The sequence below is a fragment of the Urocitellus parryii genome, chromosome 15, assembly GCF_045843805.1.
Source record: "Urocitellus parryii isolate mUroPar1 chromosome 15, mUroPar1.hap1, whole genome shotgun sequence".
NCBI classification, from domain to species: Eukaryota; Metazoa; Chordata; class Mammalia; order Rodentia; family Sciuridae; genus Urocitellus; species Urocitellus parryii.
In genome coordinates, this window is record NC_135545.1 from 14,230,877 (window position 1) to 14,257,301 (window position 26,425).

At 51.3% G+C, this 26,425-nt stretch overlaps 1 protein-coding gene across 6 annotated transcripts in view; it reads right to left on the reverse strand.

Moving 5' to 3' along the window:
* Actn4 (actinin alpha 4) overlaps positions 1 to 26,425 on the reverse strand; it is a 69,784-nt gene extending 43,359 nt beyond the window's left edge. For 2 of the 6 annotated variants that reach the window (XM_026412121.2, XM_026412119.2), the window contains exon 1: positions 26,141 to 26,424. In XM_026412121.2, the coding sequence (XP_026267906.1) occupies positions 26,141 to 26,302 (162 nt within the window). In that variant the 5' untranslated portion in view covers positions 26,303 to 26,424. Of the gene's footprint in view, positions 1 to 11,390; positions 11,893 to 12,653; positions 12,732 to 13,485; positions 13,744 to 26,140 lie in introns of those variants that run through there. The other 4 variants (XM_026412117.2, XM_077793371.1, XM_026412116.2 and 1 more) reach the window with 4 other exon arrangements.

The following is a 26,425-nucleotide window of genomic DNA, read 5'->3' on the forward strand; positions in this document are numbered from 1 at the left end:
GGAGAGGAGACGAGGAGGAGGAGCTGTAGAAGCAGAGAGATGTCAAGGAAGCTAAGGGGTGTCTTTGTTTTCCCTCCAGACATGGTCAAAAGCGGTAAATGTCACTGTGGGGTATGTTAAAGAGACACACAGTCACTGGGCATGGTGGTGCCAGCCTGCCATCCCAGCGGCTCAGGAGGCTTGGGCAGGAAGATCGAGAGCTCAAAGCCAGCCTTGGCAAAAAGCGAGGGGCTAAGGAACTCAGTGAGACCCTGTCTTTAAACAGGGCTGGGGATGCGGCTCATGGTCAAATGCCCAGGAATTCAATCCCTGGTACCAAAAAAAAAAAAAAAAAAATGCACCACCTAGAGGCTGGGGGTGCAGTCAGCGCAGACACTCACACAGCACACACAAGGCTGGGTTTCACTCCAGTATCACAGAAAATGAAAACACAACAAACAACAAAACACAAAAATGCCCTTATCTACTCAGAGAAGCATGTGTGACGTCTGGGAGGAGTGTGCGGGGAGAAGCTGATGAACCAAGCCTGGCAGGATGCTGACGGTCACTGATGCTGGTGACGGGGACCTAACAGCCATCTCTCTCCGTCATGAGTATCTCACAAGGGTGTGCATGCACGTTCATGAGTGTGCACGTGTGGTTTTCAAGTACCCTGCACTGTAGAGAGGCTGCCAAGAGGGAGGCCGGGGCGCCACCCTTAGCACACAACTATGAAGGGCTGGGGTGCAAAGTGGGGGCCTCGAGAGACCTCTGGCCTCAGCGGACCTGTGGGGGCTGAGAGGTGAGAAGATGGGATCCCAAGCAGAGGCTTCACATTTTACAAGCACACCAAAGCCCAAGTCCAAGCACAGTTCTTCCCAGGGTGTGATCTGGCTGGTGGCCACACAGCCCGCTTCTATTAGAGGAAGACTCAGCTGCTCCCAGGTAAAAGCTGCACGTCCCACCTTCAAATCCCCGCGGAGTTCCCTGTGTTTTCCTCCCGCATTACCCAGCAGAGGCCAAGGTCGCTGCGGCAAAGCTGCACCCTTTTCAAAGGTGCATTGGAGTACACCCACTATCACCACCGAACAAGCCACCTCTTTCTCCTCTCCTACAGAACAAGGTGGCATTTAAAAGGACAGACAGTCTCAGGTTTTGTCTCCCAAACAGAGCAGAGGTCCCAGGGGCAAGGAACAGAGTGGCTGGTTCCCCAGAACCAGTCACCAATGACAGTGAAGGAGGCGTGGAGGGACATGGGAGACAAAGCCCAAACCTGAGCAGAACAGCGGGGAGAAAGGACAGCAGTGTTGTCCTGGGCCCCACGGCCCGGAAAGAGTGGAGGAGCCATCAGATTCTGCTCGGCCACACCTTGGGCCTTCTCCCTTTCATGGTATCGACTTCTCTGCCAATGTCCCATAAATAACAATGGTCACCAACAGCCCAGACGGCCCTTCCTTTCACGGCACTGTAAGTCTAGCGCCCCAGCTCGAGCAATAGGGACCGGCGGGCTGCCCCAGGACACAGCAAGTCAGGTTTCAGGAAGGGGCCAGCCAGAGAAGCCACAGGGCTGGCTTAAGGTTCCAGCTCTCCCCAGAAACCAAGCGGTTCACTGTTCCTTCCGCTGGGTGTTGGCTTTCCCTGGAGGTGGCGATTTCTTTTCTATTCCTGTCTCCTCTCCTTTCTGCTTTCCTTTCCTTTTCTCTATTTTCCTTGTTTTTTTCTCTCTTTTTTTGGGGGAGTAGGTGGGTGGATACGTAGGACTGGGCCCAGGAGTCCACCACTGAGCTACCTCCCTAGCCTTTTTTATTTTTTGAGACAGGATCTGACCTCAAACTCGCAATCCTCCTGCCTCAGCCTCCCAAGCTGCTGGGATTACAGGCTTGCTCCTCCACCCAGCTTCCTCATCATTTTTTAGACATCATTTCTCGCCTTGCTATATGCAGGGTGGTCATGCCCCACATTTCCAGTCTCCTTTTAACTCTAACTACCCTTTGGTCTCCATCCCCCATGAGACTGCGGGGCCATAAGAACAGAGAATCTGTTTTGTCTACTGCTGGGTCCCTGCCTGGGACAGGATGTTTGACAAGTACAGGAGCCGAAAGGACACATAAACAGCCAGTGAGACAGGCAAAATGCACCTGCCACTCTTCTGTCCATCTCTTGATGGACACTGGAACAGCCACTCGGTTTGGTGTTAAGGGTACAGACTGATGGAGAACCCATGGTGGGCACTGCTGCCATCACCATCCAGGCCCAGCTCACCTCGGCAGGCCTGTCATACGTACCCCTGGTCATACTGTGTGCACTCTGACAGGTCCTACGAAGTCCTCCTTAGAACCAGTGTGACAGCCAGCTGTCCTTGCAGAGTTCTGAAGCAGTTCTGAACCTGCCAATTCTCTGACAAACAGGATTCCTTCCTAGTAAGCAGAGCGGGGAGACACCACTGCCACCTGGAGAGCTGGGGGGTTGCTGTTAGTTCACCTTAATTTGTTCAAATATTTGCTGAGCTACATGTTCACATGTTCATCAGGGATGCCGTGACAAGGGAAGCCCCTGTCCGCAGAAAGCATATGTGACTAAATGCAGGTGACCATCATTTTTTTCCTTCTTTCTCTCTCTCTCTCTCTCTCTCTCTCACATGAACATGCATGCACACTCTTGTAGAATATTCATGAAAGAGAATATTCTAGGTTCCCGTCACCAGCATCAGTGACCATGGACATCCTGCCGGGCTCGTTTCATCAGCTTCTCTGCACATTCCTCCCAGACGTCACACATGCTTCTCTGAGTAGATAAGGGCATTTCTGGTTTTTGTTTTGTTTAAAAGTTTTGTTTAAAACTTTTTCCTTTTATGCAGAAATCGCTACCTCTAGGTTTGGTATGGTCGTGTGTGCCTGTAATCGTAGTGACTTGGGAGGCTGAGATAGGAGGATTGTTAATTTGAAGCCAGGTTGGGCAACCTAACAAGACCCTGTCTCAAAATAAGAAAGAAAAAGGGCTGGGAATATAGCTCAATGTAGCTCAGGGGTACAGTGCCCCAGGCTTCAATCCCCAAAACTGCCAAAAAAAAGGGCGGTGGGGGGAATGTTGAGGATCTGGGTGGGGGTGTGGAGGGGGAACAAGCAGGGGCAGAGGCCGGCATGATGGGCATGACGGCCCCAGGCAAGAAAGAGCAGGCCACAGAGGCAGCTGTGTGCCTGAGACCAGAGGGAACAGACCCTGCAGGGCTGTCCCCTGTAATTTCAAACAAGATGCTGCCTGGCTCCATGTGCAGAATGGGCTGGAGGGGGCCAGGGGTGCAAACCCAGCACTGGCACCTGGCCCCCAGGGGTTCTCACTGGTGTCAGAACCTGAGCCTGGCTATGCTCTTGCAAAAGGGCAATAAGGCTGCTTCAGGAGAACTGGTGGGACCTCAGGGCTTCCTCAGATGAGAAGCTACACTAAGGCCCTTCTGGGCTGTCTGTGGTAAAGGGCAGAGGGCTGCCTGTCACCTCTGACATAGGGCTGCGGAGGCCCTGCCTGGTGGAAGGCTTCCCAGAGGGAAGAACACATGTGGCTTCTACAGGGTAAGTCATAGTTCAGCGACACTCACATGCACCCTGGGGCCCAGAGGCCTCCCTCAGCGCAGTCTGCATCCCACTCTCAGGACCTGCACGGCATGAGACGCTGGCCTCTCCCATGAAGCCTCCTGCCCAGCAACAGCAAGAGCAGGCCCCCGGCCAAGGGGCTCCACCATCGAGTCCGAGCTGATCGAGCAGAGATGGCTGCTTCTTTCAAGGAACTGCACTGCTGGGAGCCCGACCCCTGACATGCTCAGTGCTTCCTCATCGAGCAGCTGGACTGTCTGAAACTCAAAGCGCAGGTGGCTTCCTCTCTATTGCCTCAGTTCTTTGGCTGAAGTTTCCTAGTTGAAGAGAGGTTCCCTGACCCCCAAGACCCCAACCAGTAACCCCTACTGGGACTCCAGCTCCCACGGGACAGGGCCCCACAAAGACTCCATCCATCAGCCAGGGGCTGGGAGCGCAGCTCAGGAGCGGACTGCAAGCCTAGCACCCCCGAGGCCCCTGTTCAATCCCAGTGCTGCAGAAAACAGAACAAAAGACTCCATCCTTCCAGATCCCGGCCACCTGTGGTGGGGCATTACTGGCCCTGTGGAAACTGAGGCTTCCCTGCCTAGGGTCCCTTGAGCAGTAAGGAGCGGCGCCAAGTAGAGAATCGGATTCTCTCCAGCTTCATGGCGTGTGTTCATGAGAAACCAACAGGCAGCAGCTCAGAGCCTGACAATACCTTGGAACAGCTAGGATGGGTCAAGGGTGGACCCTGATTGGCCCATCTGTTTACTGAGGGACCCCTGCTGCCAGGCCTGCACCCTCTAGCTAGGAGGCCTCTCGCTTGGGTGATGAAGAGCTGGGCCCACCTGGCTGACCTTTCACCAGGACACCTGTCAGCCAAAGCGCACATGATCACAACTCAACTTGGACTTGAGCCCTTCCGATAGCTGCAGCCTCCGCCGTCAGCCCCGAAGAACGCAGCTCAAGGTGTTCAGGAGAGCCTCTCCTTGAGAGTCCTGGGCTTATGAAAAGTAACAAAGTCAAGAAGGCAGCACCCAAGTCAGGTTGGCCACGCTCTCACCATCTGCTTTTCAGACCAGAATTAATTCTTCAGCTGGTTTCAGACCTTCAATTTCAAAAATATCCAGTTTGTGCTTGTCTACAAAGGAATGTGACTGGGCACCTCCCACCAGCAACACAGAAAACAACTCCCACTGCCATCACCTGCTGGAGACCAAGCCACAGACAGGCAGGCCCAAGGCGGGCCTGGCCAGAGAGTGAGGCCGACTCTCGGCGTCTCGCCACAGTTCAGACTGGCCTCCAGACGCCTCAGTGGACCAAATGCTCATCTCCAGCTGAAGATGTCAAGGTGGCGATAAAATGCACCAAGACTGGCACCCCATGGGCTACCGAGGCTGAGACACCACAACCTCCCTCTCCTCACCCTGTCCTATCCCACAGGACCTGATGCCACCCCTGCCTGAATTTTCAGAATCACTAGAAGCCCCTGAATTTTAATCTGAGCCATGAAGTGAGAGGGAAGGACAGCCGACGGCTCCATCCCAAAATGGAAAAGTACCTAAAACGGGGAGAGTCCAGTTCAAGTCTTGGTTCCGTCATTTACAGGCTGAGCGCCTGGGGCAAGATAAGAAACCTCTCTGAGCCTCAGTTCCCTCTCCTGTAAGGAGAGGCAAAGTGCCCAGTTGGTGGAGCTCAGCTGAGGCAGCAGCCGGGATGATTCTGGACTTCTCCGCTGTTACACACAGTGACGGGAGCACAGGGAGTTATCTGTGGACTCAGTGCTTTCTCATTGCCCCCAAAACACAACCCTAGATCCCACAGGAGGTGCATTTTGGCTGCTGTCACCTCTCTAACCCCCCACTGCCCTGTCCACTTGCTCCTAGGTGCTAGGCATGTGGTGTCATTTTATTTGTCTCCTCTCACACACCCCAGGGGCTCCTGCCTGGAGCAATCTTCCCCTTCCCAAGTTGGTTCCTTCTTGCCACTCTCCAGTTTATTTGATGGTAACCACCCCAGACAGGGCACCCCGCTATCCAGCTCATACCGCGTCCCCACAGCCCCTGCTGCAGGGCTCTGCTCTTTTCCTTCATGGATGAGACCACAATCTGAGCCAGGTGTAGTGGCACACACCTGTGATCCCTGCAACTCAGGAGGCAAGGGGCAGGAGGGGTCCAAGTTCAAGGACAGCCTAGGCAACTTGGCAAGACACTGTCTCAAAGAGGGTTGAGGATGTAGCTCAGTGGGACCCTGGGGTTCGACCCCTGTACAGGGTGGGGAAAGTCGGTTCTGAACTCTGCCTATGTGAGGTTTCCGTGGTGGTGGTGGTGATTGAATGCCTCCCTCCCCCACTAAGGCTGCAAGCTCCACGAGGACAGGAAGGGGGACATTGTGTTCACATCTCTTTCCCCAGCACCTTGTGTGTTGTACATAAAGGATAAATGCTCAATGAACACTGAGCAGACCACCTCACCCCGTCCATCAGCCATGCCATGCCGGGGTCGACTATTAGGGGATGGTGAGGGGCTTCCTCTCCTGTCAATCTGCTGCCCCGCCTCTGCCTTTCTCCATACATTCTGAATCCACCAAGAAGGACACCGCCCAAGAAATAGAACCTTGCATAACAAATGCAGCTCCATCGCCCACACAGCTGGCAGCAAAGCCCTCTGAGAAGTCCCTGCACTCGGATCCCTACCCATGGAGAACTAGAAACTTTCTCACCCTAATAGCCGCAGCGCAGCGGAATGGTGTGACGGGCAGCAGGGTGAGGACGTCCCCTCTGCCCAGCTGCTCTTCTGGCTGCAGAGCCCTTTCCCTTGCTGAGAGTTTCCATCCACGGATCGGCAGTGAGCAATGCAAAGCATCACAACCATTTTTCCTCCAGCTATTTCTAGGCACATAAATAACATCTGAGGACTCAAGGCCGGCCTGAGAAAACAATCGAGCAGGAAATGCTCCAACCAGTGCAAAGGCAACTCGGCCCAAAAAAGCCGAAAGTTGAGGGCGAAGTCTTTATGGAGAGTTTCCTGGCTTTTCCCAGGCAGACAGCTCCAAATGCAAAGTTTGATAAGAACCATGAAGGACCATGGGGCACTAATCCAATCAGCAGGGGACTCCATTAGAGCTTGGGGGGCGAGGTTTCTCAGGGTCAACTCCCCCCTCCCCAGTCAACAAATTGACTGCACACCCACTACGTCCCATTTTCCTGAAATCTATCAACTCTCTCATTAGAGAGAAATGCTGTGTTTGGGCTTTTCTACACACAAAAGATCTTACCATTGATCTTTTTCACAAAATCTGTACTGCCAACATCTTCCAGAAGTCAAATTTAGGTGACAAATCTAAAGAAGTATTTCTGTACATCTGCTACTTGGGTGCAGGTTTTGAAGTGGCAGTTCATTTTGAAGGTTGGCACGGTCCACCAGGTTATTGTGCGTTCAGAATAGCTGCCTTCGGACCAAAGTGTTGCTTTCGGCCTTCTAAAACAAACAAACGCAAAACCTTCCCACTATTCTTGTTCATGGAAACATGGAGCCAGATCCTAAAAATATGTTTGTGGCGAGAGGAATTTTGAGGAGCCAACTCAATTATCTAAGGTAACAGGAAGGGGGTGGTGGAGGTAGGAAACCGTGAGGCACAGACAAGGCAAGCCCCTCCCACCCGCTCCCCGACCCCTTGCTGTCACTAAGGAGAAAAGAAAATGGATTCTCTCCCTCCCAGTAAGAGGATTAAGCAGCAGCACTTCAATCAAGAAACCAAAGGAGAGGCAGAGACAGAACCAAGACCCTGAGAGGTCAGAGGTCACAGATGGGGAGCTCCTGGAGCCCAATTTTGCAGAGCCTGCAGGGGTGTTTTCCTTTGGCTTTTGCTGATTTTCAATTGAATCAATGATGCCATAAAACTCTAGATTTCTAGCTTCTTAGAAACTAAAGTCCCAGGTCCCCATTCCCACCTGGCCATAGTCAGCGGGGGCTGTCTGGGGCTACCAGGCTGCGTCACTTGCTCTGTGATAATCCGGGACCACAGTTTATCAGCCCCAGAAGAAAACCAGGGGCACCTACTTATGTCCATTCCCCTCGCAACTGCCCAAATGACAGGACCACCCGGCCCGAGTAACAAGGTACAAGCCAGGTTGTGGCCACCCCTGTCCCCACAGTTCCAGAGGAAGGACTGCGGACAGAGCTGCCCTGGTTCAGCCTCTAGTTGAACCTCCCACAGGTGGCCTGAAATCCCAGGTGGGAGTGGGATCACTGACTGCCAGGAATGGCAACCCCAAGTTTCCCAGGGGACCTAGGACACATTCTTTCCTGGCACCCTAGCCAAAAGAGAGGGCTGAGAGGCTGGGATGGGGCAAACGAGGAGAAAGGTGTGGTCAGGAAAATGTTGAAAATGCCAGATATACTGGCTCTGGGAGCCCCTGAGGAGATGAGCCCCTTCAGCTGCCCACACTTGCCAACTGGTGCTCAGTGAAGAGCTGCTTCCACCCGATCTTCCTGGTTGGAAGGCTCTGGAGTTTCCGCACATTGAGGGGGAACCTGGGATTCTCGGCTCGCCTCCAGGGCCTCGCCCTCCTGCCCAGCTCTGCTTCAGGCTTCTCATGGGCCCAAAGAACCAAACCCCAGGGCTGCAACCATGATGGAGTCGCCCTCGGTACTGTCACCAGTCCATCAAAAAATGGTGCTGATCTCATGGACTTCTTGAGACCACACTGGGCTCAACTTCCTGGCAGTTACCACAAAAATGTGGTTCCAACTGCACCAAGGCAACTACTCAAGCAAGCGGCAGCTCAAGCTATCTAAGGGCAACCATCTTCCTTGGGAATGGATGTGGCTTCTGCCACCCATACCCACCCAATTCTTCTCCAGCTCCTTCCTGGCTGCCGAATATACACACACACAGCTGAGTAAGATCAGCAATCCTGCGACCTCAAGGCTCACCCCTACCCTGACCATCCTCGCCAAACCAGACTGGGCCAACAGTTTTCATTGTGGAAATTCTAGCAATGCCACTGATGGAGGACACCTGCAAACTCCGGCCTCCTTGGCCCAGGTGAGGCATCCTTCCGGTCTAGATCCATCACTCCTTTCCAGCCACAGGTCCCAAGCCAGGAAGAAGGAAAAGGCTGGGATCCCAAGGTGACTTCTCAGCAGTTGGAGAGCCCAGGAAACCACACACCACAAACTTTTCTCTGAGGACCAACCTGGAGGTCAACCATAAGGAATGTAGCCCTGAACATTTGGGGCACCTCCCTCTCAAATCATGCTGAAAAGACCCTTTCTGAACCCAGGAAGGCAACGTCAATGGGCCTACATAAGTCAGTCGGCACACGGTGCACCAAGGCCACATTCAAGTCTACGTGGGGCCTTAATACTCAGCCCACTTTCACCATTTAATTCGTTATCATCCCTTTCAGAATGGAACTGCTATGAGGACAAGGGTGGGGCTGGTTTTCTTCCTTGCTGTATCTCCAAGCTTAACAGTGTGGTAAATGACAAATAAGAATATTAACAGATCAAAGGGTGTAAACCACAGGAACCGTGCGGTGGCTCTCCTGTTTAGTCTTCAAGCTTCCTTCTAAGGTTGTTAGGATGTGGGGAGGGGCATGAGGAGGAGGAGGGGGCCCTGGAACTGTGTCTGGATCCTGCATTAGCATTTCTGAGGCCACTGGTTCTATCAAGACACCGAACTATGCAAAGCATGAAAGGAGACACCACATTACAGCCACATCCGGTAATCGGCCCTGGTTTATTTGGAATTCTGAAGAGCAGGCACCTCAAAAGATGTAACTCTCCCTAACCAGGCCTGGATCTTCTTATGACTGCCTTCTGCCATATAAATAGTAAGCCAGCTTGCATATTTTGCATTAATGTCTTCACGCAGGGCTGCTTTGAGTTTATTTTTGTTGCTTTCATTTTAAGACTGTGTTTATGCCTCTCTGTTCGCCTTCCAGCAAGTGGAAAAACGACAAGATACAAAGCTTGTCCTTTTTTTCAGAGACAGTCCAGACGGTTCTTTGAGGCACATGGAAAGATTAACAACTTATAGTTGCCAACTGGCTGGCAATGGGTAGTTTTCCAAACTGTGTGTTTTTTTTTTTTTTTTTTTTTTTTTTTTGTGGAAGAAGCAAATACATCAAACTAGTCCTGTGTGTCAGCTTCCATAACTTCAGCATGATGGAGCGAGCATTTACCTAGGGCCTAACTGCTACTATGCTGCCTGTGGGCCACAAATTCCACAGTTGTGACACACAATTACCCAAAGCACTAAAAGGGGGATGGCTTAGAAAAGGATGTCTCTGGAAAAGCAGCAGCATTTTGAAGAGCAAGAATAGTAAGAGAGGATTTTTTTTGACTTAGAAGAAAAGGTAAGCTGAACCTGGCTAAGACTGTTTCCAAGACTCCCCTGTGACTTCTCTCCCACCCGCCTTTTCACTTGACTTGCTCCTTCTAAAGGCAGCTAAACACACACACAAACTCATTTTTTAATCCCACCAGCCCTCCTCCCCCAAGGTCAAAGGCTTAGCAGTGACAGCCTGGAACAATGACATCACCCAGGTTTGCCTCCTTGGCAGGGTCACCAATATTGTTTGCAGTGAATTTCCTGTAAAGGCCCTTAAGACAGGAAACTAGTCCTGTGCCTCAAGTCCTCCCCGTTCTGAGCCATCCTGTCAGGTTCAAACAAAGGCTTTTTGTATTTTTCCCTTAAAAAACAACAACAAAAAAACTTCCCTGCACTTTTAATGAGCACCTTAATTACAAGCTAAAGAATTAGATATATTTACGGATGACCTCATGCTTGCTGATAATTAGCAATGTGAAAGACCCAGCACGTCACCCCTGGGCCGCTCCCCTCCCCCAACCTTAGGTTAATTAGGAAGCTTGACCTTCCAAGACCAGTAGGCATGGCCCAGCGAGCCCCCTTCCTCCCCTAGGCCTCCTGACACAGGGGGCCTGCTCCTCCTGCCCCAGTCCAGAATGGAAACCGCTTCAGAGAGGGCTGACTTCCTGGGATAATGATGTAGGAGGGGTGACAGGTTTCTGTGGGGCCCAGGCTCTAAGTGTTGACAAGTTTTAATTAACGCCAGGGATAATTTAACCCTGGCACAGTCAAGGGGAAGAAAACTGCTCATCTCAGAGGCGAGAAGTGTTTGTGCGGTGCCGGCCATGCCGAGGGGAGGTGGCTGGGCCGTGAGGAGGAGCAGGCGGCTGGGGCTGCACTTCCCATTCATTCTTTTGCTAGAGAGGTGTCAACAGCCTGATCTGGAAAGCACAAGCCGGGTGGCCCTCCCTCAGGGTCTTGTCCGCTGCCAACAATGGGAGCTCCTGAGCGTGGCTGGGCCATCAGTTGTCACTGTGCTGTAACATTTTCCAAATTTGTTGTGGGCCTGCGCCCTGTTAGGGGAGAGGCTGGGAGGCAGACATTCTCCTCATTCTTTTGCCTTATTAGGTTGTGGACTTGATTGCTTTTGAGGGGGGATAGGGGCTAAGTTGAAGAATGGCATCAGGAAGTGACCCCATGAAGGGGGGTGGTGGGAGGAAGGAGGAAAGGAGGACGGAGGCCACTGGAGCCCCATGTTCAGGACAGAAAGCTGGCCACAGGCTCCTGTGCATCTCTGCCCCACTTGACAGACGTCCTGGGCAGTTATTTTGGGGTTATCGCGCGAAGCCCTTCCTGTTTCTTCATCACTTAACAGCTGAAGAGAGGTGGCTGGTGCTGGGCTGCCGGCAGCTTCTAACTTGAATGGATTTTTTTTTTTTTTTGCTTTGGAGGGAAGGGAACAGAAAGAAGGGGACCGGAGGAAAGAGCCCCTCAGCTGAGAGCAAACTTAAGAATTTGACTTACTCAGGAAAGAGTCTCCCTGGTGCTGTCTGTGCCTCACCCAGTCACAAAACTGTTCAGGGCCTGAAACTCTGAAACAAGAAGCCACCTCCCAGATAATCAGGTCCAGATGGATGCAGAGGCCAGGGAAAGGGTTACAGTGTGTCACTCGCAGCCCAAGTACGTGTTGCCACTTGATGGAGGATGTTTCTTTGAAGTTGCTGGCTGGGTGTAGGCTCCAAAACTCCCTGGGGGAGAACTTCAGGAAAGCGGGTAGATGTTTGGGTTTTCCACCCGGCTGCACACTTGGGCAGGCCCTCTCGACCTCTTTGAAGAGACTGGAGCAGCAGACCCCCCCCACCTGGGTGCAGGAAGGGAGCCACTAGAATGATCACTGAGCACTCACAATGTGCCAGGCACTCTGCCAAGTGCTTTGCACACATTATCTGTTTAATCCTCAGAAACACCTTTCAAAGGAAGATACTGAGGCCCAACCCCTAATACCTCCCCAGGTGGAGGAGAGGTGAGGAGCCCAGCCCCGACCCAGCCCCCTGTCCATCCCACACCACCTCACTTCTGTTCTGCTGCCACGGCCAAGTGTGGACATGAAGGTGCCAGAAGGGCCCCCCTCAGGCAAAGAACACTCTTAACACGGCCTCCTGGGGTGCAGCTGCTGGGGCCAGGAGACAGCCTGAATCCCAGTGTCATTTGAGCAGCCTGCAGTGTCTGGGGAGCAGGCTGGGCGCTATGGGCCAACCTGCCAGCTGAGCAGGCGTCTCCTCCAGAATATGGTTCATGCAAGAAAGTGACCCTGAATGTTCTGCAGTTTCTCCCCCAGAATGCTCTCCCAGAATGGAGGTGAAGCAATACACTCCCCAACTATAAGCAATGAGCTCCAGGTTCCCTTCTTGAAAAATACCCACTTCCCCTAATATCTCTGCCTTTCAAAAAGGGGTTGGGGGAGAGACACCTCATAAAGACTGTCAGGGAGACCCAGCCTGGAAGCCTTAATGAGGTGCAAAAGGAAATAGAAATTAACTGTGCTAATATTCGTGGGACCTCTCTCCCTAAAGTCACCCGAGCTGCAGAGAGGAGCTTAATCTCCGCAATGCCAGCCACGCTCACCACCCCCACCAAATCCTTCCACCGAAAGCCTACTGACCCTGGCAGGCTAAAAGATGGAGGCCAAGCTCCACTGGCTGAGTTCAGCCACTACTTCACTTGCTTGAGCTGAGCGATGCCACAGTTTTCATGCACCAACTGCGGGGGACGGGGGGGACGACACACCTGAAACCACATGGACAAAGAAAGGCACAGCCGGGCTCTGCCCACCTCCTTTCCCACAGGCCAGGATGCAACTCGAGGCTGTGGATTTAGAGAAAGCACACCAAGGGCACTACATTATTTGAGCATGTGAATGAATCTTTTGTTTTTTTAAACATAGTGAAGTATTTCCTGGGATGGGAACTCTTAGGTTCCACAAGCCAGCTCCATGACATTTACCTTTAAACTAGAGCAGCACCTAGAACCCTCAATGTGGTGGGGCAAAATAAACTCTTACGACAGAACGCTTCTGGGCTACCCTCACTACAGGGACAGCACACAGCCAACTATAGGCACATGCCTCAGAGCGCAGCCAGAGAAAACTGCCACCTGAGGAGCCTGGCCCCCCATCCCCAGCGCTATCGGTGGAAGTGACAGGACCCATGGGTGGGTTCAGATCCAGAGCCTGGGGACTTGCTATTTACAGGTTCCCAGGCATGGTGGCGAACACATGTAATCCCAGAGACTCAGGGGGCTGAGTGAGGCAAGAGGGTCGCAAGTTTGAGGCCAGCTTCAGCAACTTGACAAGCCCACCTCAAAATTTGGGGGGAAAAAAAAGACATACAAAAGCACCCCGGGTTCGATCCCCAGGACCCCAAACCAACCCCAAAATAGAATGAGCATGACACCTAACTTCTCAAACCTGAAGCTCCCAGAGACTACTGCTCATTGGGGAGGACCTTCCGGGCTCCTCCAGAGAGGCAGCCAGGTCGCCAGGTCGCACCAAGGACCCTCTAACACTGCTGCTGGCAACCTGCCCGCTGTCGGGGCAAGGCCCACCCCTCCTGACACTCACCTCCTTTATGAAAGTTTCCATGACTGACCCCACCGGCCCTTAGTCACCCCTTTCCTCTCCCGGGACAGGGCTAGAGTGCTGTGGCTTGTCGGTGTGCCGCTTAGTGTCCTTCTGAGGTCTCATGTGGCTTTGCTCTCTCCCCAACCACACTGAGCTCCTTGAGAGTGTGGGCCAGGTCTCCGGTTTCTCATACCCCCAAAGGCTCGGCATGGCGCTCCGCTCTGCACAGAGGCCCGGCGAGGGCTGCTGGCTGGCCCTGGCGGTCATGTTTCTACCTGAGAGTGGACTCCAGGGCCCACGAAGCCTCCACTCATGTTACACGAGAAGCTGGTTGGCTATAAAACACCCACCCACTCTGGTCAGTGGCTCCTCGTTCTGCTACCCAGAAGGTGTCTTCCATGCCTTTACAGTGTGACAGAGAGAGGCAGTTTCTCACACACACCCCAAAGCCTTTTGGATCTGCAGGAATGACATGGAGCAGATCCAGCTCAGCTCAAATGCATAATAGGCCACCCACCATGGAAACTGACAGCTGCGTCCCAAACATGGGGTAGGACTCAATAGAATTTGACAGATTTTCCATTTGCCGTACCCTTTTTGCCCATTCTGAATCAATTTTACAAAAGGGAAGCTTTATTTTCGTATTTAAGAGGCTAAGGATACACACACACCCCTCCTACCCTATACGGCTACTTAAAGGTTTCGCGAGTTCTCCAGGGTCCGCTGCGGAGAGCGCAGACCTCGCCATCTCCTCTCCAGGAGGCAGCTGAGCTGGCTCTGCCATTCCAGACCCTCGCTCCAAGCCACTCCTTTCTACTCTGGGACAGGGAAGATGTTTGCTATCAGATCTCCTTGAGGGTAGGGCAGAGAGAATCCCAGCCTGTGTCCACAATATGATCCGGGAACTTAAGTTCTTGCTGGGCACTGCGGGCACAGAGGCAGGAGCGTGTACTGATAGCCCCAAGCTCTCCGTCAGTGCTCCTCCCTCCCCCAGTAAAAAGCCACATAACTAGTTTGACAAGCTGTGCCTTCAAATAGAGAGCTAAGGCCCAGTGAAATCTACCCGTTCCTGGACTGGCTTCTGAGGGACACAGAAAGCTCAGTATCTCTGGCTGACTCGACTGAACCAGAGCCACTTAGCTCCACCAGATCAAAGGAACAAGGCAGGAACAGAGTGGGTGAGCAAGGAGGTGAAGAGCCCAGTTTACGCCAGTTTCAAAAATCAGGCTTCCATGTCTCCCCGTTTTATCAAAAAACAACAAACAAAAAAGATGCTTCCTAAAGCAAGTGGCACCTCAGCAGGCAGAAATGGCCTCCTGAGGGACGGAACGGGCTAGAACTTACTCATGTGGTAAAACTCAAGCTCTTTGAGAGTCCCACTACAAAGCCTTGAGGACACAGGCCGTAAAACTCCAGATTCAAAAGTCACCAGGCTTTAATCAAACACAGGTGCCTGCTGCAGCAGTGATCACAGAGATAATTGAGGCTTTTGTCTGGTTTAATGTCTTGCAGTTGGGGTTCCTACTTGGAAGTCTGGCCTCCTGGGGTGGGGGGCCGAGAGGGAAGGGCTGAGTGCCAGAGCACGAGGCTCCTGGTCCACCAGGCTCCAGACCTCATCAGAGCTTCCGATGACAAAGCTCTGCTTGGGGCTGTGCCTCTCTTCCCAGCCCCTGCTCCTCAGGGGCGCCTCTTGGTTCCCTCTTCCTCGTTTGTTAGGGAACAGCTGAAACGCCATCTCTTCAGAGAGCTTCCGTCCTCTCCCCAAAAGAATCCCCCTGCCCTCACCACCCTCTCCCAGTCCTGCTCACTAGACTACAGCGCGTCTGTAACCAGCACCTGGGAAGGCTGAGACAGGAGGATCACAAGTTGGAGGCCAGTCCCAGCAACCCAGGGAGACCCTCAGAATCTTAGCAAGACTCTCTCAGAAAACTGCGGACTCGAGATGTAACTCAGTGGTAGGGGTCAATCCCCAGTAATAGCCCCCTAACACCACCGCCAGATGTTATGACCATAAACTTGAAAGTCAGACCATCTAGACTTGAATCCTGGCACTATCATCTGGGCTAGTGGCTTTAACGTCCATGAGTCCTTTTCTGCAGGTGTCCTGCAAGAGTGACAACCTTTACCTTATGAGTTACTCCTCAGTCCACATGAAACACTTGGAATCCTGTCTCACATGGGGAAAATGCTCGCCATTATTACTTAATTTATAGCACATGATTCTGTATGAAAGATCTTGTGTGTTATTTACATGCCTATCTTCCACTAACCTGTGAACCGATCAAGAACACACAGAAAGCAGACAGAAGTTGGTTTGCATTTGGTCATCTCATTTCCTGGATGATCACCAGCCAGTCCCTACTCAGGGAGCTCACTCCTCAAAGACCCTCGAATTTTGACATAATTGAACCCACAGGGCTTGAACTGCTACTTGGAAATCTCATGTTTAAACTATGCTTGGAATGTCTGATAGGAACATGCATTTATTTTTAGGCAAAAAAAAATTGTTTCTTAAGCTAACCCTGTGGCCCTTCAGCAGGCCGTATTTGGCAAGGATTGCTATGTGTTTGTTTATTAAAGAGGCTCAAAACCTTCTCAAGTCCAAGGTAGCTGCTCAGAGAGCCCAGTGCACCGTCTTCTTCTGTTGCTCTCCTTCTCCTTTTTTTTTTTTTTGTACTGGTGATTGAACCCAAGGTGCTTTACCCACTGAGCTAAAATCCCAGCCCTTTTTATCTTTTATTTTGACATTCGATCTCGCTAAGTTGCTGAGGGAGATCTTCCTGCCTCAGCCTCCCAAGACACTGGGATTACAGGCATTAGTCTTCTATATTTATGGTCAAAACTTATTTCCTTTGAATCTCTGCGCAGCAGGAGCTAAGGGTCACAACCCGCTAACCAATCATCTTTAAATTGGTTCACAGTTCTCGACTGACTGAATTCTCTTGCATGAGATGTCCCTTGTCAATGAGTTATGAAAGCTACAAAGGGAAAGGATAAATTAGCTTCAAAAAAATGGCCAAGAAGCCTCGCCCCTAACCAGCCTAAGCATTTCCTCTCATCGCACTGGTGGAGACAGTGCTGGGCGACCAAAGCCAACGTCTCTGAAAGACGTCTTGATACAGGCCTTTCTGTTTTATAGAAAGTCAAATTCTACCACAGTCTTGGCAGCGAGGTTCAAATGATCAAAAAAAAAAAAAAAAAAAAAGTAACTGCCGCATAATCCTGGTGATGTTTACGTCTGGATACCTTCCAGGACTTGAAAATCTAACCATGACCAACCAGCAAACAGCCTGTAAGAAGGGCCGATTCATCAGACTGCCCTTGAGCCAGCCTGGCAAGTCGCTGTTCCCAGACATTTTGAGTTTTGAACTGAGTTTACTTCATAGGCCAGAACAGGACGACCATACAAGTCTTCAAGCAAAACACGAAACAACAGAGAAAAACTGGCCCTTCCGAATGCAAGCCGGTCCAGTAACGGCCAGAAGCACTCTGTGAAAGCATCCGATGGCTACCTCAGACATTCGGTTTAATGGAAAGCCACTCATTTTCTTAAAGGAAAGAAAGTTGGGGGGGTGGGGTGTAATAGGGAGAAAAAAAAGTTTATTTATTCTCAGAGTTGGGAGGATGTGGATTTTTAACAAAAGTTATTTACACTTGGGATTTGCTGGGAACTTTAGAGTTCTTTTTAATTTGTCGGTGTTTGTGAAATCAGGCAAAAGACACAGACACATTTTGCCCTTGCTATTAAGAAGTCACATAGCTGAGATTCCAACTCTAAATGCCTAGAGAAAAAGCGCGTGGCCTGGCCACAAAGCCATCAGATGCTTCAAATGCACACCCTCATCAATAAAGTAGACTGGCCCAACGTCTCCCCAGGGGACAAGGTCCCTCTTTCCCCCACCTGGCAAGGCCAGTGTGCTTGTGGGCATTTTCCTATGAGGCCACCTGGCTGCCCCTTTTTTCTGACCAGTGCTGCCTCTGAATATGGTGGCACTCCCCAAACAATAAGCAGGCGACCTGGTTTTCTTTTTCTTTCTTTGTTAGGTACGAGAGACTGAATGCAGGGGCGCTTTATCACTGAGCTACGTCCCCAGCCCCTTTTAGTTTTTGAGACAGGGCCTCACTAAGTAATTGAGGACTCCAATAAGTTGCTGAGGCCGTCCTTGAACTCTGGATCCTCCTGCTTCAGCCTCTAAGAGGCTACTGTGTGTGGTGAGACTGTGTTTTCTTGGTGATAGCAACTAAATACCTGTTATTCACTCCCAGATTACATCAGGACTATAAGTATTAACCGTCACATGCGCACATACCAAGGCCCTGATGACACTGATTGAAGTCAGCCTCCAGTACTGCCTTTGGCCTTGGTAATGGAAGGTCTGTCATTCCCATAGAGATATGCAAGCTGTGGACCTGCGATTCTTATTGTGACATCTCCTCAAGCAACATCCCAGCGTGGCTGGAAGCTCGCAAGCTTCCTCCCATGATGTTTCTCCTAACCTCAAATTGGCCTTCTCTACCATCAAACCAGAATGTGTGAGAGAGAACACTGCATCCATTTCCCTTCCTGCTGTGCCCTCCTTCTGGAGGGCTGCTAATTAAGACATTCTTAGAACTGGATCAGTCATTACTACTCAGGAGGTAAGATATAGAAACTTTGCATCTTGGGCTTTTTGGAGATTAAAGAACCAAATGTGCTCCCTTCAGGCTCAGAGGAGGAGGAGGAAGGCAATACCGGCGCCTCCAATCCACTGCGGCTTCCACCCACTCTTAAAAGCCATTGGGGAGGGAAGAGATGAAAAGAAAAAGCCACTAGAAAGCCAGCGAAAGGCACCGAAAGGCACTGCTCAGCCCTACACCTTTGGGGGAAAACTTAAAAAAGCATAAAACAAACCACAATGTCTTCTTTATTCCTGCCTGAAGCGGAAGACACAAATGCTATTGTATTGCTGGAGCTCCGCATCCGCACCCTTGCCAGAACTTCCCAGGATGTGCTCGGCAAGGCAGTGACTGCTGCTTCCAGGACAGTCGCAGTTCCATTGGGAGACAAAGAATCCCTCTGCTCTGATATTTGGAAGACAAACATTTAAATAAGGTTTCAGAAGGTAGGGTTCACACACCCAGGTGGGCAGCAGCGGAGCAGCCAGACCTAAGGTATGTGAGAGGCCACCGGAACCTCAGGAAGAAGCTGAGGGAGGGCAAGTGAGCAGCCCACCACGCCGGAGGAATGCACAACGTGGCCTGGTGTCACAAAACCCCAAAAGCCCTAACATTTGAAAGCAAAGATGAGTCAAGGATCGCCAATCACCAGCAGTGTGTTAGAGCCTGGTGTGGTGGCAGCATGCGCAAAGCAAGGGGTATGTACTCCCCTGCCTACCTCTAGAAACCCTGCCAGGGTCAAGAGGGATAGTTTTGTTGTTGCTGTTTTTTCCCCAAATGCTTCATGGGCTCATGGAGATTTTTAAGGAGTATCCACACCCTACATTAAATCTTGACTCACACTGAGGATGTTATTCCTTTTGATTCACTATTAACCTGATGTCTGGGCTGGGGTGCAGCTAATTGTAGAGCTTGCCTAGTGTGCGTGAGGCCCTGGGTTCCATCCTCAGCACCACACACAAAGGTAAACTATGAGGACTTCACAGAGGACGTCTGTTTGGTACTGGTAGGTCTTTAGCACCTCACCAACACCTGCCAATCCCCCCTTTTTTTTTTATTTGTTTGATACCAAGGATTGAACCCAGGGACACTTTACCACTGAACTACATCTCCACCCTACCCCTTTTTTGTGGTAGGGATGCCAGGGATTGAACTCAGGGGTACTCAACCACTGAGCCATATCCCCAGCCCTATTGTGCATTTTACTTAAGAGACAGGGTCTCACTGAGTTGCTTAGTGCCTTGAAATTGCTAAGGCTGGCTTTGAACTCACCATCCTCAGGTCTCAGCCTCCAGAGCTGCTAGGATTACAGGCGTGTGCCACCGTGCCCGGCACCAGCTCCTTTTTAAGTATTTCATTTAGAGACATTTAGAGAAAGGGTCTCACTGAGTTACTTAGGGCCTCCCTAAATTGCTGAGGCTGGCTTTGAACTCATGATCCTCCTGCCCCAGCCTCCTGAGCCACTGGGATTACAGGTCAGCACCACCACACCTGGCCCAATCTGCCTTTTAACAAAGGGAGCAGGCCTTAGGCCAGAGTCTTCAGCAAGATAGCACCTAGGTAGAATTTAACAATCCTGTTTTGTTCTCAGTGTGTTTATTTTTGCAGTTGTCTTCTAATTATGGCCAGGGAAGCTGACTTTTCCCTTTACCCATGATTGACACTTAACTTTTCCTTTTAAAATGCAAGTTTAAAAATTCAAATTGACTTAAAAATATGTATTAAGCATGTAAAAGTAAAAGCAAGTATGGAAAAAAAAAATCACACCCCAAATTAGAAAGCACAGAGATATGTGCCAGGAGAATGCTCTGACTGGATAACCATCATCCCTCCTAGAAATGCAGAACGGTCCCCCCTTTCTTGGTGGGTGTTGGGGGTGGGGAGTCATCCCAGGCAGACAGGAGCCAGCACAGCAACAGGTGGCAAATAGCAAATCCCAAGTAAATTCAATCCACTGGCTTTTAGATAACACTTCAATAAATCACATCTAAGAAAAAGGGCACTGGCCTCTTCCAGAGTAAATGCTGCTTCAACTAAATGGAAGGCAACAAGCTGCACCCACCAGTTCTTAGAGGCTTTCCATGGACATTCCAAGCTGATGCCTCTGTTGTTTACAGGGGAAAAGAGGAGGGGGAGGGAACACGAGAGAACACCACCAAAAAAGGCACAAGACCAAGACCAATGTCTCGGGGATTTTTATAATCCCAGGGAGACTGCTACTTGGATAAAACTTCCCAAGCACTGATGTAAGGACACTCTTGCCTGTTAAATATATGCAGAGATCTCGCTTTCTGGAAAAGTCGGGTCTTGGCCCTCCCAGCCAGCTGGCTTAGCCACCCCTCCCCCTAAGATCGCTCTTTAAACTGAAGCTGGAATGAATTTAAAACGGTTCTGTCCCTCTTGGATTCATTGAACCTTACACTCCTGGATACCTGGGATCCAGCCTAAAATGTAACTCATCAACCTTCACGGAGCATGATACTTGTGCTACTTTCAGATACTTTATAACAAATCCTGGAGGCCTCCACTGCAACACTGTGAAACTAAGTTTCCTTGTAACTCTTCTTTGATCTTTCAAAGTTTACACCACCCTAAAGGAGACTAATCTTGAGCTCTCAAACTACCAGTGGGATAAAGACTTCTTTTACACTTCCACAGACAATGGTGTTGGTGTGGGTTTCGGCTCCTGCAGACTTCCGACTCCCCTCTACCGGGTCAGTGTTTCAGCTCCCTGGCTACTGGATTCCCAGGTTGCTATCACTAGCCTCCTATTTCCATGAAAAAAGAAAATCTTGAATGAGGTAACCGAGCATTGCTGTAAACTAAATACACAAAGAAAGGGAACAGAAGCAAACTGAGGGCAGGGAGCAGAATGTGACTGTGAGCACATGGCCATCTCCGAGTGAGGAAAACAAGGGTACAGCTGGGGAAAACGCTGGCCTAGAATCCACTAAATGCCAGGGAAGAGATCAACATGTTGATATTTTGGCTGTTCAAAAAACTTGAATGAGCAAGTGGTACCAAAGCAAACAGCTGTTCACTTAATTTTTTTTTTTTTTTTTTTTTTTTTTGGCCTTTCTCTCCTTCAAAAGATACAAGCAGCAGCAAGGGAACCATTTTTTAAAGGACAATCCTAAGAACTGTCAAAGGCTTGTGCAATTCCCAGGACACTATAAATCAGCACCGTCAACGCCCACGGCGCTCATCTCCGCAGCCTCCATTCCTCAGGCCTCCCCAGATCAATCCTTCCTTGGCCCCACTCTCCTGGCTGTCACCCACTGGTCGGCACTGCCAGATGACCTGCGCTGCACACTGGGGGACTGCTGAAGAGGAGCACGGACTGCATGTGTGTTCTCAAGGTGGAACTCATGCTCACTCCAGAAGCTCCGCCAGGAATCCAGACTCTTCCCTGCTCCTTCTGTCACCTGACTAAGACCACCTGTTCAAAGTGCAAGTCTACTTTTTTTTTTTTTTTTTGTCCTGGGGAGTAAATCCAGCAGCACTCAACCACAGAGCCACATCCCCAGCCTATTTTGTATTTCATTTAAAGACAAGGTCTCAGGGCCTTACTAAGTTGCTGAGGCTGGCTTTGAACTTATGATCCTCCTGCCTCAGCCTCTGGATCCCCTGGGATTTCAGGCGTGTACAGTGTTAACTGACCTCCTTGAGATGTCTCACCTGGATAGGAACAGGAAGACCCACCCTTGTTCCCTGGGCTGTTTTCCTCCAGCGCTTTCCCCCACTTTCCCCACACAAGGCCAGGCAATCGGCTGCCATTAAAGGAAAGCCTGTAGCACAGGTTCCGACAGGAGGGTGAGTCAGGCCCGGCTGCCCAAGCAGCCTCCCTTTGGTCTTGGAAGCCAGAACCAGGGAGGGTGTTTCTAAAGGCAGAGGGTGATCCTGGCCCACGCCCTGAACCGCCTAGGATCAGGTGAAGTGGCAGGCCCCACTCCCCTGGCCACAACAGGATCTCAGCTCTGAGTGCAAGTGACCCTGTGCTCCCAGGCCAGCCTCCCACACCTACTTCTTCAGTCATTAGGAAAATCAGATTCCAAAACACATTCTCCAGGAGAAGGAGGGAGGGAACAGAACAGGAGCAGCTGAGGGACTGAGGCGCTTCCCCTCCCCTCTCCCAGGAGGGCAGGTTCACAGTCTCATTTCTAGAGACAACTAAGTTTGGTTACCTTTTTTTTTTTTTTTTAAGTATGTTATTCAATTTTGACAACTGCTAAGGACCTCTTAGTCTTAGCCAGATCCTAAGAGGCAAGCAATTAGAATAATGGAACAAAATAACAGATGGCTACTTTGGGGCCTCCACCATCAGCCTAAAAAAAAAATGGAAAAAAAAAAAAAAAGACTTACTTGGAGAAAGACAAAACACCGTCAGAACTTCCAAATAATTAACTTACACCGAATACAGCCCAAGCCAAAGGTCAAGGTCTAAACACTCAGGCCCTGTAAATAGTGATGTTTCAATGACCACACAAGTTTAGCAAGCAAGGCCTTTCCCTTTGCTGCTATGAGAAGTTTTGGGGTAAGTGTCAAGAGACCTCACCCCTCCATGAGAGCAGGAGTTGGCAGGGCTACTCAGGCCCCTTTAGAAATTGAGAGAGGGAACTGCAGACTGTAATTACTGAAGAATTTACTCCCAGCTACCAGAGAGGCTTAGGCGGAAGGATCATCTGGGCCCAGGAGTTTGAGAACAGCCTGGGCAACTCAAGACCCTGGCTCAAAAAAGAAAAATAAATAAATAAGCGAATAAGTAAGTCAGAATTTTTCTCAAAGACCAGACCAATCCTCCAATCCCCCAGAGAACACTCAAGGCCTTCCCATGTAAAAACTGTTGCATAACCTACTTATTAGATAATGCCTTGATTAGTATTTAGAGGAACAAAACTATAAACTTCCCTAGGTATGTTATAAAGCCTTTTGAAAAGTAACTCAGAGAAAGGCTCATGAATGGAAACATGGTGCCCAAGTCCCGTTCTGTTTTAAAGGATAATAAATACAGATGAGTTTTTAAAATTCGTACTGTCTTGGTTATAGGGCCCTAGGAGTCAGATAGAGGGAGACACATACCCTGACTCAGGCCAATCCCTGCTTGCACTGTTCTGGACATAGACTTTTGTCCAGGACACTTATGTGAGTATATGTGTACAGGACACTCTCTCTCTTTGCCAGTGTCCTGGCCTTGGAGGCAAGAAGGGCAATGTGTTGTTCACTAATGTGACACTGCAACATAAAAAAAAGTCCAGCAAGCTCAGCGTACCCCTGTCATCACAGGGACTCAGGAAGGTGGGGCAGGAGGACTGTAAGTTTGAGGCCAGCCTGGGTAACTTTGGGAGATCCGGCCAGTCTGTTGTGGGTGGGGAGATTCTCTTACACGGGACGGAAAGAACACTAGCGGGTGTATTCCCTCGCCTCACTCCTTCACCCATGTCATAATAGATTCCTGCTCCAGAGCTGGAAAGGGCAGAGCTGAAACAACACTTTCCCCCTAAAGAAAGCTAGGCGTGAATATTTGCTAGGGTAGGTATAAAGCAGGACGTGCTAGAACCTGGCCCTTCCTGAGAATCTAAAGCAGCTGGTATTGGAGGTCGTGAGCCAGCTTTTCCCTCAACTGTGCTGGCCAGGAGGAAGGCAGTTAGGAAGTAGGAGGAGACAGTGACACATGCAGCAAGGCTCTGGATTCCCGTGAGTCCTGGTTCCCACCCAGGGTCTGAATGTGCCCAGCCTCGCCCTGAGGCCAAGGGAGGCCAAGGGAGACTATGACCACGAGCAAGCACACACCCTAACTCCCAGGAGGGAGTGGAGAGCTAGCAAAGGGAGGCACTGCCAAGTGGGAGACAGAAAGAGGGAAGTCCTGCTACAACACCTGAGAAAACAGGGACAGGAGGTCTCCCAGAGGAAGACAGACCACTCAAAATCAACCCCTGGCTCCCTGACCCCCTCCCGACTTTCCAAGTGCCTTGGCAACTCTCAACCTTTTTCCACCTGGCACTGACTTGGGCAATAAAGTACTGTTGAGACTCCAGCCTAGAACTCCCCTTTTCCCTCAAAAGGCATTTTTATGTCAGCAATCTCTATAGGACCACCCTGCAGCAGGTGGAGCAATGGAGGACAACACCCCCACCAAGCCGCTGCCACTCTCCACCCTCATTATGACAGATGAGGACATTCGCGCTGACGTTGGTAATTTAGCCAAGGTTATGCCAGGCCCCACCTCAGGCTGCCCTGGAACGGCTGCTCCTCCACCCTCGCCCTCCAGACTGGGCAGCCTGCGCCGTCCCAAGCACCAGCTCGCACCTGCAAAGGGCTTCCGTCACTCTCTGTGCACACCCCTTGAGTCGGCCCGTGGTCCTGAAAAATCTCCCCCAGACCTACTAGGACCTGGCCCTTCCTGAGAATCTACAGCAGCAGGTATTGGAGGAACTCAGAGTCCTCTCCCCAAGTCCCAACTGCACACAGTCCACCTTTGTGGAATCTCCAAAGGAACTCTCTCTATCCCTTCTCCTTTGAGGAGACAGACTGCTGGGAGATGGGGGTTCTTGCCCAAGGCCACAGAGACGTCAGCAAGAAACCTGGAAAGAAAGCCCAGGCCTCCAGGACACATTAAAAGCTTCTAAATTCGAGTACCTCCGCCCTCTTCCCAGCGACACTGCTGAGCAGCCCCCTCCCCAGGCCGCCCACTCGGCACCTTCTTTCTTTAGCTCTCCCTGCACACATTCAAACCTCTTATGTCACTAAGAGCTCCCCCTCTCAGCCACACTGATTATCCACCCCACACACCAACACCTTCCCGGCCTCCTACTTACTTCTGACCTCCCTTTCACTACTGTGGGCCCCCCCTAAGTTGTTTCCACACCCCAAAACACACTCACTATGGAATTCCTTCACCTGTCCTCCCCAACCCCGTCAAAAAAGACACAATTCTGGGGACACTCTCTTCTCCCCAACCTGTTCCCCCATTCCTTCCTCAGTTTATCCATCATCCTAAGGAGACTTTCATTTTCCTAAACTCACCTCCCTCCCACCATGGCCATTCCAGCTCACAGTCCCTCCCACCGTCCTCACCTTGCCCAGACCCCATCAAGCCAGGCTCTCCAACCCAGGACTGGGCTTTTCAGCCTCCCATCAATGCTCCAAAATCCTCCCTGTGTCCCCCATGGCTTTCCCTTCCATCAACTCCCCTTCCAGTTGTCTTCCTCTTCCCTTTAGAATGGGGTACCCCAAATAAATCTCATCCCCTTCAAAAACGTCTTATTCACAAGTCCCTAACTCCTCCCCTGAGTACCCTAGTCCCCAGTCCCCCCAGACCTCCTCAGCACTCCTATCCACCCTCACACCCCATATCCTTGTCTTTTCACACCTTTCTTGCTTAGCCTTGTGTCTCCCCAGACTCCCTAATCCTCCCCCAATTCTTCACACCTCACAGTCCCTTTCTGGGTCCCCCACTCTATCTTCAGACTTCCTGGTTCTTGGTGTCCTTTAGAACTCCCTCACCCTAAAGCTCCCCCCATTCCAATCTCTGACTTTCGGCGCTTGGAATAATCCCCTCCACACTCGGGCTCCCGGGTCCCACATTCTAGTCTGGCCCACGCATTCCCTTCCCAGGCCCCCTGTCTCCCCTTAGCCCTCCCAATCCATTCTGCGACCCTGCAGTCCTGCCTCAGGTCCCAATTCCATTTCAGCTTCCCCAGTCCTCGCCCCGGTTCCAACTCCCCGCCCAGACCCTCCGATTCTTCACTAGGCTTCCAGATTCCTTTTTGCAGATTCCCATATTCCCTACCCCGGCGCCAATTTTTGCAGATTCCCAATTCCTTCCTCAAGCTTTATGATTCCTCTTTGGGACTCCAAAGCCCTTCCTGGGCCCGCCAATTCCTTTTCAGCACCCCCAATTCCCATCACAGACCCCCCAATTCCCTCCAGGACCTCCAATCCCCTTCCCATCCCCCCCAGGAAGACCCCCTCCAGCCCGTCCGGCCCGAGGGCCGCGCACCTTGCGCTGCTGTTTCTCCCAGGCCGGGTCCAACAGCAGGTCTCGGTCCCAGTCGTCCTCCTGGGCCATGTAGTCGCCCATGCCACCCCCGCCGCCAGCACCATTGCCCCCGCTGCTGGGGCCGTACTGGTACGACTGGTTCGCCGCGTGGTAGTCCACCATTCCGCCGCCTCTCGCTCTCCCACCAGCCGGTCCGCTCCCGCCTCAGCTCCCGCCCCTATGCCGGAGCCTCCGCCGCTGCTGCTGCTGCTGCTGCTTCAGCTGCTTCAGCCCGCCCTCCGCCGG